General features: G+C 44.4%; 1 protein-coding gene across 1 annotated transcript in view; it reads left to right on the top strand.

Moving 5' to 3' along the window:
* Positions 1–334: 334 nt before the first annotated feature.
* LOC132824511 (zinc finger protein 420-like) overlaps positions 335–14,348 on the top strand; it is a 53,771-nt gene continuing 39,757 nt past the window's right edge. The window contains exons 1-4 of the mRNA XM_060839110.1: positions 335–349; positions 4,773–4,896; positions 11,766–12,037; positions 12,627–12,688. Coding sequence (XP_060695093.1) covers positions 4,794–4,896; positions 11,766–12,037; positions 12,627–12,688 — 437 coding nt within the window. The 5' untranslated portion in view covers positions 335–349; positions 4,773–4,793. The remainder of the gene's footprint in view (positions 350–4,772; positions 4,897–11,765; positions 12,038–12,626; positions 12,689–14,348) is intronic.

The following is a 14,348-nucleotide window of genomic DNA, read 5'->3' as shown; positions in this document are numbered from 1 at the left end:
GCTTATGCCTGAAACGTTGACTCTCCAGCCCCTCGGATGCTGTGCTTTTCTAACACCACACCCTCCACTCTGGTCTCCTGCGGTCCTCACTGTCCCCTAAGCCAGTTGAATACTTACCTCTGACGGAGATGTTGAGGCCCAGGCCAATGCACTTTCACACAGCCTCCTGCCTTACAGCAGCGCGCAGGCGCAGCACGGCACCGGCACCAGGGCTAATGCGCACGCGCGGAAAGTCCGCTACCCCATTGGCTATTACGGTCTGAGACGTCATGACGTTTTCCCCGCCTCTTGCCCGGAGTCGGCTAGGACTGCGCGTGCGCGGGAGGCGGAGGGGGCGCAGGGAGGTGACGTAAGTGGGTGGTGTTCTCTATATCTCAGTCATTTCATAATCTACATCGGTATCTGTACATTTTAGTGTATATCTATATGTGTCAGCTTATATCTGATATGTTAATGTACATCCATGTCTGTATATGTTAGTCCACATCCATATGTTAGCGTATGTCTCCAACTATATATGTCACTGCATATCTGTATATCTGTAAATGTATATGTGTGTGTGTATGTATATATGTGTGTGTGTATATATATATATATATATATATATATCTGTAAATATCCGCTGTATTTGCGGAGTGGACTCGATGGGCCGAATTGCCTGACTTATGTGTCTCATATACATTTATGTATGTGTCAGTATGTATGGATAAGTATGTCAGTAAATATATACTGTGTGACTGTAAGTATATGTCTGTGTGTGTATAATTATGTGCATATATATCTACACATGACAATTTTGTATGTAGGTGTGTATATGTGTATATATATGTATATACATATATGTGTGTGTGTGTGTGCACATCTCAGTCAGTATAGATACCTATACATCAAAGAATATGTGACCATGAGGGTTGTGGTACCCGCACCCAGGGGCTGAATTAGATTGTGAGAGGAGGTTTGTTTGCAGATAGCTGTGTTCACCCTCAGCTGTTTGGAAATGACCATCACGGCCTCAGTCTGCTGGATGGCCAAATCCCTCAATATTTCAGAGAGGTTTTGGAGGGGGCCGTAGAGCAGGAATGGGGTTTTTGTGAAAGTGAGGATGAGGGTAGAGGGCAAATCCCTAACCAGTGATGCAAAATAAGGGATATGCCAACCATTGGGAGAGGGTTGGTGGGGAATGTACAAATATATCTGGTATATACTTGCTGAAAGGAATGGGAGTCATAGAGATGTACAGAATGGAAATAGACCCTTCCATCAACAGGTCCATGCCAACCAGGTATCATAAACTAACCTAGTCTCATTTGCCAGTCCTTGGCACATATCTCTCTAAACCCTTCCTCTCCAGATTCTCATCCAGATGCCTTTTAAATGCTGTACTTGTACCAGCCTCCACCACTTCCTCTGGCAGCTCATTCCATGCACACACCAGTTTCATACACCAGTTCTACCATTCAGGGATCAGTCTGGTAAACTTTTCTTGCATCCCCTCCATCGCCAGAACATTCTTCCTCAGATAAGGAGACCAAAATGTAAACAGTACTCCAGGTGCAATCTCACCGGGACCCTGTAGGAAGATAGCTCTGCCCCAGCACTCAAATCTCTTGCTATGAAAGCTAACATACCATTTGCCTTCTTCACCACCTGCTGCACCTACAATGATTACTTTTAGTGACCGGTGTACGAGGATGAAATAACAAAGGCCAGTATCCTATCACCAAATCACTCCTTATGTGCACATGCATTGTATATGACACTGACCCAGCTCGCACAGAGTCAGCTCCGAGAGTGAGCAGAACCCCTGACACTCCTGTTTGTTTTTTTTCTCATTTTTTTTAATACATTTTTTCTTTTTCCCCAGCACTCATGTTGTGTGTGTACAAGTGTTAGATAGTGATGAACAAGTGTGTAAATCACACTCCTTTTTTTTTACTTTTTCATTTTTTTTCTTTTTTGTGATAATTCCCTATTTTTTCTCTCTCTGTATTAACTCCCACACTACCGCCTAACTGCGGTAGTGCTTATTTTTTCCCCAGCACCCATGGTGTGTGTATGCAGGTGTGAGACACAGTGACACACTCCTATTTGTATATGTCAGGCCAGACTTTGTGATTGAACCAGGTCAACAGCCCCAATCAGGGAACTGATATTCTGTGAGATCCACTTGATTAGATTACCTACAATATGGAAACTGGCCCTTCGGCCCAGCAAGTCCACACGAAACCTCCGAAGAGGAACCCACCCAGACCCATTCCCCTACCTTATATTTATCCCAACTAATACACCTAACACCACGGGCAATGGATTGTGGGAGGAAATTAGAATACCCAGAGGAAACCCGCACAGACATGGGGAGAATGTGCAAACTCCACACAGAGAGTCACCCAGGGCTGGAATCAAACACGGGTCCCTCGTGCTGTGAGGTAGCAGTGCTAACCACTGAGCCACCATGCCGCCATTTGGCTGTCCTCATTTCACAACAGACAGCCAGGTCACAATGCACAACCCCATTTTCCAATAAGCCACCTTCCTGTTTTTGCTCCCAAAGTGGATAACCTCACATCCAACCTATACTTCGTCTGCCATGCACTTGCACTCTCACTCAACTTGTTCAAACTATTCTGGGCAAAGTTTGTTTGTTTCCAATTAAATCCAAAACTTCCAACACTTTCCCACACGTGCCTCTGCCCAAGGCCTGTGCATTAACTGTGTTACAGATGTGTGGAATTTTATTGGAGGAAGGCATTGATCTCACACAGTTTGAAAGAGTTCCTGATTAGTCTAGTTTCTCGTCTTTTCCGATAGCCCTCTACGTTTTGACTTTTTAATAAGTGATTGAGTACCCTTTTGAAAGTTGCTTTTAAATCTGTTTCTACTACCTTTCTTTAACAGTGCAGTCAGATCATCATAACCCTGGAATCTGGGTATCCTAGTGCATGAATTACAAAATGTTAATATGCAGGTTCAGCAAGTAATTAGGAAAGCTAATAGAATGTTATTTAGTGCAAAGGAGATTGAATACCATCAGACCATAAGATATAGAGCAAAATTATGCAATTTGGCCGATCAAGTCTGCTCCACCATTCGATCATGGCTGTTCTCCTGCCTTCCCCCCATAATCCTTGATCCCTGTACCACCCTCCCCCCTGACCTATCACCTTCATCCCCACCCCCACTCACCTATTGTACTCTATACTACTTTCTCCCCACCCCCACCCTCCTCTCATTTATTTCTCCACCCTTCAGGCACTCTGCCTGTATTCCTGATGAAGGGCTTTTGCCCGAAACGTCGATTTTACTGCTCCTCGGATGCTGCCTGAACTGCTGTGCTTTTCCAGCACCACTGATCTAGAATCTGGTTTCCAGCATCTGCAGTCATTGTTTTTACCTAATGAAGAACCTGTCTATTTCTGTCTGACATACACTGAATGGCTTGGTCTCCACAGCCCTCTTGCAGTGATTCCACAGATTCACCCCCCACCCCACCCCCCAGCTGAAGAAATTCCTTGTCATCTCAGTTGTCATCTGGAAATACGGGGATTGCTATTTTAAAGAAAGGGATTTTGAATTCAATACCAAAAATAAGGAGGAATTATGTCTCTCGGTGTTGCAAGTCCATGGAACTCTCTTCCTGAAAATGTGGTGGGAGCAGAGACTGCATTTCTTTGGGCAGAGGTCAATAGATTCTTGAAAAACAACAGTGTAGAAGGTAACTGGGAGTAAATAACTAATTGGGGGTAAATGATGTGGCATAGTCAGACCAGCCATGATCATATTGAACAGTGGAGCTATGTCCCTCGCAACATATTCACATATTGACAAGAACAGAGTTGGGCAAGTCTTGTAGCAATCTCATTCTTGCCAATTTTACTGTTATTGAGAAAGGTATATATAAGCAAAAACTTATTTTGATTTTCCCTCTTTTCCGATGTGAAATTGAATTCCTCATTTTTAATTACACTTGCTTGTTTAGATTTTGAGCTGTGAATTTCATGATCCTTCAGTCTGATTAGTTAAGAGATACAAAGTTGGCGGTCTGTTCATTCAGATCCCAGATGCCCTTAAGAACATTCCACTGTGTCCATCTCTCGCATTCTGCCTTGCAAAATATAATAGACATGAAATATGCTACCTAATGGTCACCATTCATTAACCAGTTACATTTACATAGAACAATACAGCGCAGAACAGGCCCTTCGGCCCTTGATGTTGCACTGACGCGTGAACTGTTCTCAGCTTGTCCCCATGTGCTTATCCAAAGATTGTTTAAATTTCCCTAGTGTGGCTGAGTTAACTACATTGGCAGGCAGGGCATTCCAAGCCCTTACCACTCTCTGAGTAAAGAACCTGCCTCTGACATCTGTCTTAAATCTATCACCCCTCAATTTGTAGTTATGCCCCCTCATACAAGCTAACGTCATCATCCTAGGAAAAAGACTTTCATTGTCTACCCTCTCTAATCCTCTGATCATGTATGTCTCTTTCAAATCCCCCCTTAGCCGCCTTCTTTCCAATGAGAACAGACCCAAGTCTCTCAGCCTTTCCTTTAAGACCTTTCCTCCAGCCCAGCAATGAATCTTAACTTTTGGAGCCGTAAGTCATTTTTGAGTTCCTGCTGATTATGAACTTATTAACCTCCTCGCTATTCTGATTTTTGTGTGGTTGCTGGTTTGTCTACTAGGGGTGATTGAGTTTCTTAGTGTGTATCTTGCAACATGACTGTCTTCCTCTTTTCCTTTTTGTGAAACAGTCTCCATTTGTTCTTGTAGAAAGTGCTGCTTGATGGAAGCATGTATTCAGATCAGTGCGAGGAAATGCAGGCTGCAGCTCTGAAAGAGCTAACGGAAGACATCGGCGCTCCTCAAAGCAGCAGCAGCGAAAATGTTAACTTGTGTAAGTAAAGTTTAATTTTGGACCTTAGCTGCAACTGATCTGTAAATTAATTTCATTTATCTACCTTGATTTCGCAACAAAGGTTTTGCCTTTATATTTGGTTGAAAACTTCTCCTGAATGTGCCCAGGTGTCCCATTTCCCCAGTGTTTTCTCATACACACCTTGATAAAGGGTTTATTTTGCAATGGGCAGACCCCACTTAGAGCACTGTAAGCAGATCTGGGTACCACACCTTAGGAAGGAGATATCAGCAGTGGAGGGAGTTCAACACATCATTCCTGATGAAGGGCTTTTGCCCGAAACGTCGATTTCGCTGCTCGTTGGATGCTGCCTGAACTGCTGTGCTCTTCCAACACGACTAATCCAGAAACAGATTTACCTTCCCCCACCTCCCCAGCCCTACCCTCTTCCCTCTATTTATTTCCCAGCTCCCAACCCCCTCCCCAATCCTGATGAAGGGTCCTGACCTGAAATGTTGACTTTCCTGCTCCTCTGATGCTGCCTGACCACCTGCGCCTTTCCAGCTCCACTTTTTATCGACTCTAACCTCCACCATCTTCAGTCCTCACTATTTGCAAGAATGCAATCTAGACTTAAGGAGTTAGGTTACAAGGAAAGATTACATAAATTAGGCCTACCCTCTCTAGAATGTAGAAGATTAAGGGGTGTTCTGAATGAAGTCTTGAAGATATTAACAAGAGAAGACAGGGTCAATAAAGACAAACTATTTCCACTGCTTGGAGATTCTGGAGCTAGGGGGCAAAGTCTGAGAGTTCGGGTTAGAGCGTTCAGGAGTGATGTTAGACTGCACTTCTGCACACAAACGGTGGGAGAGGTTTGGAACTGTCTTCTACAAATGGCACTTAATACTGGAGAAATTGGTAATTTTAAGTCTGAAATAGTTTATTCTTTTGTTTAAGCAAAGGTATTAAGGGATATGGGCCAAAGGGTATGGAGTTAGGTTGTAGATCAGTCATGATCTCAATGAACTGTGAAACAGGCTTGAGAGACTGAATTGCTCCGTTCCTACTATGTTACTTCAAATATTAGATCAGTGTAGCCTGTAATTTTGTGACTGTGTAATATCTTTACCTTGTCTATCACATAGAGTCATAGAGATGTACAGCATGGAAACAGACCCTTCGGTCCAACCCGTCCATGCCAACCAGATATCCCAACTCAATGTAGTCCCACCTGCCAGCGCCCGACCCATATCCCTCCAAACCCTTCCTATTCATATACCCATCCAAATGCCTCTTAAATGTTGCAATTGTACCAGCCTTCACCAATCCTCTGGCAGCTCATTCCATACACGTACCACCCTCTGCGTGAAAATGTTGCCCCTTAGGTCTCTTTTATATCTTTCGCCTCTCACCCTAAACCTATGCCCTCTAGTTCTGGACTCCCCGATCCCAGGGAAAAGACTTTGTCTACTTATCCTATCCATGCCCCTCATAATTTTGTAAACCTCTATGAGGTCACTCCTCAGCCTCCGACGCTCCAGGGAAAACAGCCCCAGCCTGTTCAGCCTCTCCCTTAGCTCAGATCCTCCAACCCTGGCAGCATCCTTGTAAATCTTTTCTGAACCCATTCAAGTTTCACAACATCTTTCCGATAGGAAGGAGACCAGAATTGCACGCAATATTTCAACAGTAGCCTAACCAATGTCCTGTACAGCCGCAACATGACCTCCCAACTCCTGTACTCAATACTCTGACCAATAAAGGAAAGCATACCAAACGCCTTCTTCACTATCCTATCTACCTGCGACTCTACTTTCAAACAGCTATGAACCTGCACTCCAAGGTCTCTTTGTTCAGCAACAGTCCCTAGGACCTTACCATTAAGTGTATAAATCCCGCTAAGATTTCCCAAAATGCAGCACCTCGCATTTATCTGAATTAAACTCCATCTGCCACTTCTCAGCCCATTGGTCCATCTGGTCCAGATCCTGTTGTAATTTGAGGTAACTCTCTTCGCTGTCCACTACACCTCCAATTTCAGTGTCATCTGCAAACTTACGAACTGTACCTCTTATGCTCGCATCCAAATCATTTATGTAAATGACAAAAAGTAGAGGGCCCAGCACCGATCCTTGTGACACTCCACAGGCCTCCATTCTGAAAAACAACCCTCCACTACCACCCTCTGTCTTCTACCTTTGAGCCAGTTCTGTATCCAAATGGCTAGTTCTCCCTGTATTCCATGAGATCTAACCTTACTAATCAGTCTCCCATGGGGAACCTTGTCAAACGCCTTACTGAAGTCCATATAGATCACATCTACTGCTCTGCCCTCATCAATCATCTTTGTTACTTCAAAAAGCTCAATCAAGTTTGTGAGACATGATTTCCCACGCACAAAGCCATGTTGACTATCCCTAATCAGTCCTTGCCTTTCCAAATACATGTACATCCTGTCCCTCAGGATTCCCTCCAACAACTTGTCCACCACCAACATCAGGCTCACCGGTCTATAGTTCCCTGGCTTGTCCTTATCACCGTTCTTAAACAGTGGCACCACGTTTGATAACTTCCAGTCTTCTGGCACCTCACCTGTGACTACTGATGATACAAATATCTGAGCAAGAGGCCCAGCAATCACTTCTCTAGCTTCCCACAGAGTTCTCGGGTACACCTGATCAGGTCCTGGGGATTTATCCACCTTTAACCGTTTCAAGACATCCAGCACTTCCTCCTCTGTAATCTGGACATTTTGCAAGATGTCATCATCTATTTCCCTACAGTCTATATTTTCCATATCCTTTTCCACAGTAAATACTGATGCAAAATATTCATTTAGCATCTCCCCCATTTTCTGAGGCTCCACACAAAGGCCGCCTTGCTGATCTTTGAGGGGCCCTATTCTCTCCCTAGTTACCCTTTGTCCTTAATATATTTGTGAAAACCCTTTGGATTCTCCTTAATTATATTTGCCAAAGCTATCTCATGTCCCCGTTTTGCCCTCCTGATTTCCCTCATAAGTATACTCCTACTTTCTTTATACTCTTCTGAGGATTCACTCGATCTATCCTGTCTGTACCTGACATATGCTTCCTTCTTTTTCTTAACCAAACCCTCAATTTCTTAAATTATCCAGCATTCCCTATACCTACCAGCCTTCCCTTTCACCCTGACAGGAATTTACTTTCTCTGGATTCTTGTTATCTCATTTCTGAAGGCTTCCCATTTTCCAGCTGACCCTTTACCTGCGAACATCTGCCTCCAATCAGCTTTTGGAAGTTCTTGCCTAATACCGTCAAAATTGGCCTTTCTCCAATTTGGAACTTCAACTTTTATATTTGGTCTATCCTTTTCCATCACTATTTTAAAACAAATAGAATTATGGTCCCTGCTCCCAAAGTGTTCCCCCACTGTCACCTCAGTCACCTGCCCTGCCTTATTTCCCAAGAGTAGGTCAGGTTTTGCACCTTCTCTCGCAGGTACATCCACATACTGAATCAGAAAATTGACTTGTACACACTTAAGAAATTCCTCTCCATCTAAACCTTTAAGACAATGGCTGTCCCAGTCGATGTTTGGAAAGTTAAAATCCCCTACCATAGCTACCCTATTATTCTTACAGATAGCTGACATCTCCTTATAAGTTTGTTTCTCAATTTCCCTCTGACTATTGCGGGGTCTATAATACAATCCTAATAAGGTGATCATCTCTTTCTTATTTCTCAGTTCCACCCAAATAACTTCCCTGGATGTATTTCCGGGAATATCCTCCGTTAGCACAGTTGTAATGCTATCCCTTATCAACAATTCCACTCCCCCTCCTCTTTTGCCTCCCTTTCTATCCTTCCTGTAGCATTTGTATCCTGGAACACTCAGCTGCCAGTCCTGCCCATTCCTGAGACATGTTTCCGTAATTGCTATGACATCCCAGTCCCATGCTCCTAACCATGCCCTGAGTTAGGCCCCTTGCATTGAAATGAATGCAGTTTAATTTATTAGTCCTACCTTGTCCCTGTCTGCCATGACTGTTTGACTCACTTCTGTTCTCAGCTATACCCCATTATTTGTGTTTTTGGTGTGTGAACTGTGATTTATTTAAGCTGACGTTTATAGCACCATTGCTGCGCTGCATGTGAGTAAGTTTGCATCATTATCAAGTTCAAAGTGAAAGACAGGCTGGAAAGACGCCTGAAGTAACAAAGAGGATTCTGGATTAGTGGTGCTGGAAGAGTACAGCAGTTCAGGCAGCATTCGAGGTGCAGTAAAATTGACGTTTCGGGCAAAAGCCCTTCATCAGGAATACAGGCAGAGAGCCTGAAGGGTGGAGAGAGAAGTGAGAGGAGGGTGGGGGTGGGGAGAGAGTAGCATAGAGTACAATAGATGAGTGGGGGTGGGTATGAAGGTGATAGGTTGGGGGGGGAGGGTGGAGTGGATAGGTGGAAAGGAATATAGGCAGCTAGGAAAAGTCATGGGGACACTGCTGAGCTGGAAGTTTGGAACTAGGGTGAGGTGGGGGAAGGGGAAATGTGGAAACTGTTGGAAGTCCACATTGATGCCCTGGGGTTGAAGTGTTCTGAGGCGGAAGATGAGGCGTTCTTCCTCCAGGCGTCTGGTGGTGAGGGAGTGGCGGTGAAGGAGGCCCAGGACCTCCATGACCGCGGCAGAGTGGGAGGGAGAATTGAAATGTTGGGCCACAGGGCGGTGTGGTTGATTGGTGCGGGTATCCCGGAGATGTCCCCTAAAGCGCTCTGCTAGGAGACGCCCAGTCTCCCCAACGCCTCATCTTCCGTCTCGGAACCCTTCAACCCCAGTGCATCAATGTGGACTTCAACAGTTTCCTCATTTCCCCTTCCCCCACCTCACCCTAGTTCCAAACTTCCAGCTCAGCACTGTCCCCATGACTTGTCCTACCTGCCTATCTTCTTTTTCACCTATCCACTCCACCCGCCCCCGACCTATCACCTTCACCCCTCCCCCACTCACCTATTGTACTCTGTGCTACTTTCTCCCCACCCCCACCCTCCTCTCACTTATCTCTCCACCCTTCAGGCTCTCTGCCTGTATTCCTGATGAAGGGCTTTTGCCTGAAACATCGATTTTCCTGCTCCTTGGATACTGCCTGAACTGCTGTGCTCTTCCAGCACCACTGATCCAGAATCTGGTTTCCAGCATCTGCAGTCATTGTTTTTACCTAACAAAGAGGATTGATGAGCACAGAGTGGTAGATGCGACCTCTATGAACTTCAGTAAGGAGTTCAATAAGGTTCACCATGGGAGACTGATGAGCAAGGTTAGATCTCATGAAATACGGGGAGAACTAGCCATTTAGACGCAGAATTGGCTCAAAGGTGGTAGTGGAGAGTTGTTTTTCAGCCTGGAGGCCTACGACCAGTGGAGTGCCACAAGGATCGGTGGGGGGGTCCACAACTTTTCATCATTTATATAAATGATTTGGATGTGAGCGTAAGAGGTATAATTAGCAAGTTTGTAGATGACACCAAAATTGGAGGTGTAGTGGACAACGAGGAAGGCTACCTCGGATTACAACGGGATCTTGATCAGATGGACCAATGGGCTGAGGAGTGGCAGATGGAGTTTAATTTAGATAAATGTGAGGTGCTGCATTTTGGGAAAGCAAATGTTAGGGCTTATACACTCAATGGTAAGTGTAACTAGGGAGTGTTGCTGAGCAAAGAGACCTTGGGGTGCAGGTTCATAGCTGTTTGAAAGTGGAGTCGCAGGTAGATAGGATAGTGAAGAAGGCGTTTGGTATGCTTTCCTTTATTGGTCAGAGTATTGAGTACAGGAGTTGGGAGGTCATGTTGCGGCAGTACAGGACATTGGTTAGGCCACTGTTGGAATATTGCGTGCAATTCTGGTCTCCTTCCTATTGGAAAGATGTTGTGAAACTTGAAATGGTTCAGAAAAGATTCACAAGGATACTGCCAGGGTTGGAGGATCTGAGCTACAGGGAGAGGCTGAACAGGCTGGGGCTGTTTTCCCTGGAGCGTCGGAGGCTGAAGGGTGACCTTATAGAGGTTTACAAAATTATGAGGGGCATGGATAGGATAAATAGGCAAAGTCTTTTCCCTGGGGTTGGGGAGTCCAAAACTAGAGGGCATAGGTTTAGGGTGAGAGGGGAAAGATATAAAAGAGACCTAAGGAGCAACATTTTCATGCAGAGGGTGGTACGTGTATGGAATGAGCTGCCAGAGGAAGTGGTGGAGGCTGGTACAATTGCAACATTTAAGAGGCATTTGGATGGGTATATGAATAGGAAGGGTTTGAAAGGGTATGGGCCAGGTGTTGGCAGGTGGGACTAGATTGGGTTGGGATATCTGGTCAGCATGGAGGAGTTGGACCAAAGGGTCTATTTCTGTGCTGTACATCTCTATGACTCTGACTCTAATAGTGATTATTTGATTTGGGGAGAGACATCCGTGTTACTGTTTCAGTTCTGAAGAAGGGTCGCTGGACCCAAAACATTAACTCTGATTTCTCCTCACAGATGCTGCTAGACCTGCTGAGTTTTTTCCAGCAGGTTTTGTTTTTGTTTCTGATTTCCAGCATCTGCAGTTCTTTTGGTTTTTTTTTGTTATTTAATTCATAAGTGTTACCTATCTTGCTTTTCCTTTTAGTCTGTCTTCTAAGCTGCTCATTTCTTCTGTTTGCCACATCGCAGTGTGTATCTTCTGCTTGTTTAAATGGAGCTGTGCTTCAGCTTTGACGAGAGACTGACTCACAGTTTATATCTGTGCAAGTTAAATGAACAGATTTTTGCCTTTGCCTTTGTTACTGTTACAATTTGCATAGATGTTTGTTATTGGAGATAATTCTCCGATGAGTTTGCTCGCTTCCTTCTCAAATGTTACTCCTGAAGGTAAAGTTCTTCTTCTTTATCATAGTCTGTGAAGATTGTCAGGAATATTGTGTGGGTGGCTGTGTTGCCCATGGACCACCAGTGTTTGTCACTGACACACCCGTTGGGATTGATACACCTTCGAGAGCATTTTACAGCATTCCTCATGGACTTGCAGTGGGACCATCAGGGAATCAAGATGGAGGGCTAGGCGTGTGGTGTACTGCAAAGACCATACCTAAAGGTGTGGTATTTGGACCGTATGAAGGCCAGATTGCTGTTGAACAAGGTTCTATTGAAAAGCTGTATTCCCAGATGGTATGTTATTTTTAATGCTCATTTTTAAAATTGAAATGTTTGTTATTACTGAGTATGAGATACGAAACAGTTTGTTCACTCAAAGATTGGGGATGAGAATTCCAAAGATTCACCAAAGAGCTGTGGAAGCATCAGTTTGGAGACGAATGACATCAGGAGATTTGGAGAGAGTGCAGGAAAGTGGCATTGAGCTGAATGTTCAGTCAGGATAAAATTCAATAGTGAGGCAGGCTTGAAGGACTCAATGGCTTTCTGCCTCTCTGCTAATTGCCCACCATTTTCACCACCAAATGTGATTCTTTGACTTGGTGACATTGTGAGGTCTCTCCACAATGCTGGCCATTTTATTCCAATGCAGCTGGGATACAATAAACAGAAGACAGTGCAAGAAGCAATCAGGGGTTGCTTTTGAAGTTTAATCTTCTTTGTCTTGCATATAAGGGTCGTAAAGTCAAGCTGTTGGATGAATTTTCAATAACCTATCGTGCTCATTCTAAAAATTTCCCAAGATTCTTTAGCTGATATGTTTGTTAAAGCAAGTAACTTCATTTATAAATACGTCTGTATCAAACATATTTTCAATTCACAGATGCAGGAGAGGACTTTCTCCAAACCAGGGGCCTTTGATGAATCTAAATGCAACTGGATGAGGTGAGCTAACAATCAGTCCTTTTATTTTAACAATGCACAGTTCTTAATGATTTACTTTTCAGTTTAAAATGTTCTGTTTATTGTCTGCAAATAACATGAACTTCCTCAAAAGTATGATTTCCTTTTTAGATATCTGGTTCTATCGGTCAGGGTATGTATTTCTGCGTCTCACACACATTTCTTGCAGCTTACCAGTTAATGCACTTTTTGATTAAGTTTCCCAAACAGAGTATCTTTGAATCCCTGCAGAGTGGAAGCAGGCCAATCAGCCCATCGAGTCCATACCAACTCTATGAAGAACACTCCACCCAAACCCACTCTATCCCTGTAACCCTGCATTTCCCATGGCCAATCCACTTAACAAGCATATCTTTGAACTGTGGGATGAAAACTGGAGCACCCGGAGGAAACCCATGCAGACACGGGGAGAATGTGCAAACTTCACACAGTCAGTCACCCGAGGCTGGAATCAAACTCCGGTTCCTGACAGAAGCAGTGCTGACCACTGAGCCACTGTACCACCCATATATTAAATGAATATATCCCTGATTGTTTTCCTGTCCTTCCTTCCTCTCCTACAGATGGTCATTTCTTATCTATCGATTAGTACATCAGCCAAAAGACCATTAATTAAGATGTAAATCTTAAAAATAGTTTGTCTGGTAGCCACTTGGTCATGGAACACCGATCACAGTATAGCCCAAAAAAACCTATTCCTTCCCATAGTGGTTGCATGCAACATTTCAGGGGTAACAAGGTAACAGCTGAAAATGTGTTGCTGGAAAAGCGCAGCAGGTCAGGCAGCATCCAAGGAGCAGGAGATTCGACGTTTCGGGCATAAACGTCAAATTTCCTGTTCCTTGGGTGCTACCTGACCTGCTGCGCTTTTCCAGCAACACATTTTCAGCTCTGATCTCCAGCATCTGCAGTCCTCACTTTCTCCTCATAACAAGGTAACAGCCAGTCATAACCTTGTGCAGCTTTGTTTGCTCTAATCTAGAGGCACAGAACAATTGTAGCACCTCAACAGGTAGACCTGCCGAGACCAAAAAACGCCATGGTTACAGGGTTTGAATCTAAAACTTAACAGATTGACAGCTCATTCACTCATTGAAAAATTCCACAAGTCTTTGGAAAAGCAATTAATGACAGTCTTAATATTTAATGAGTAAAAATTTATTTCTACTTTTGAATGGCAACAGTGGTGTCACACAGTTGAAGTTCATACTTTGTCGAACTTCCACACAGTACCCTCCCAGTCACCACCCATTTTAATTCCCCTTCCCACTCCCTTTCCGACATGACCATCCCTGGCCTCCTCCATTGCCACAACGAACCACACAGCAAATTGGAGGAACAACACCTCATCTTCTGCCTGGGCATCCTGCAGCCCGGAGGACTGAACATTGAGTTCTCCAATTTCAAATAACGTCTCTTCTACTCCTCCCACCCACCAACCGGACCCATTCCTCCCATTGACCAACCAGATCATACCTTTTATTTGTCTTCACCTAGCCCCACTTCACCACCCTGACTCACCACCCCCCTTTATCTGCAACCCCCCCTACACCCACCCCTAGCCCTGACGAAGGGTTACACCTGAAACTTCAACTTCGCCACCTCCTGATGCTGCCTGGCTTGCTGTGTTCTTCCAGCCTCC

Source organism: Hemiscyllium ocellatum, chromosome 18 (genome assembly GCF_020745735.1).
Source record: "Hemiscyllium ocellatum isolate sHemOce1 chromosome 18, sHemOce1.pat.X.cur, whole genome shotgun sequence".
Taxonomy (NCBI): Eukaryota; Metazoa; Chordata; class Chondrichthyes; order Orectolobiformes; family Hemiscylliidae; genus Hemiscyllium; species Hemiscyllium ocellatum.
Note: the sequence above shows the minus strand (reverse complement) of the source record. Positions and strands in the feature narration are given on the sequence as shown.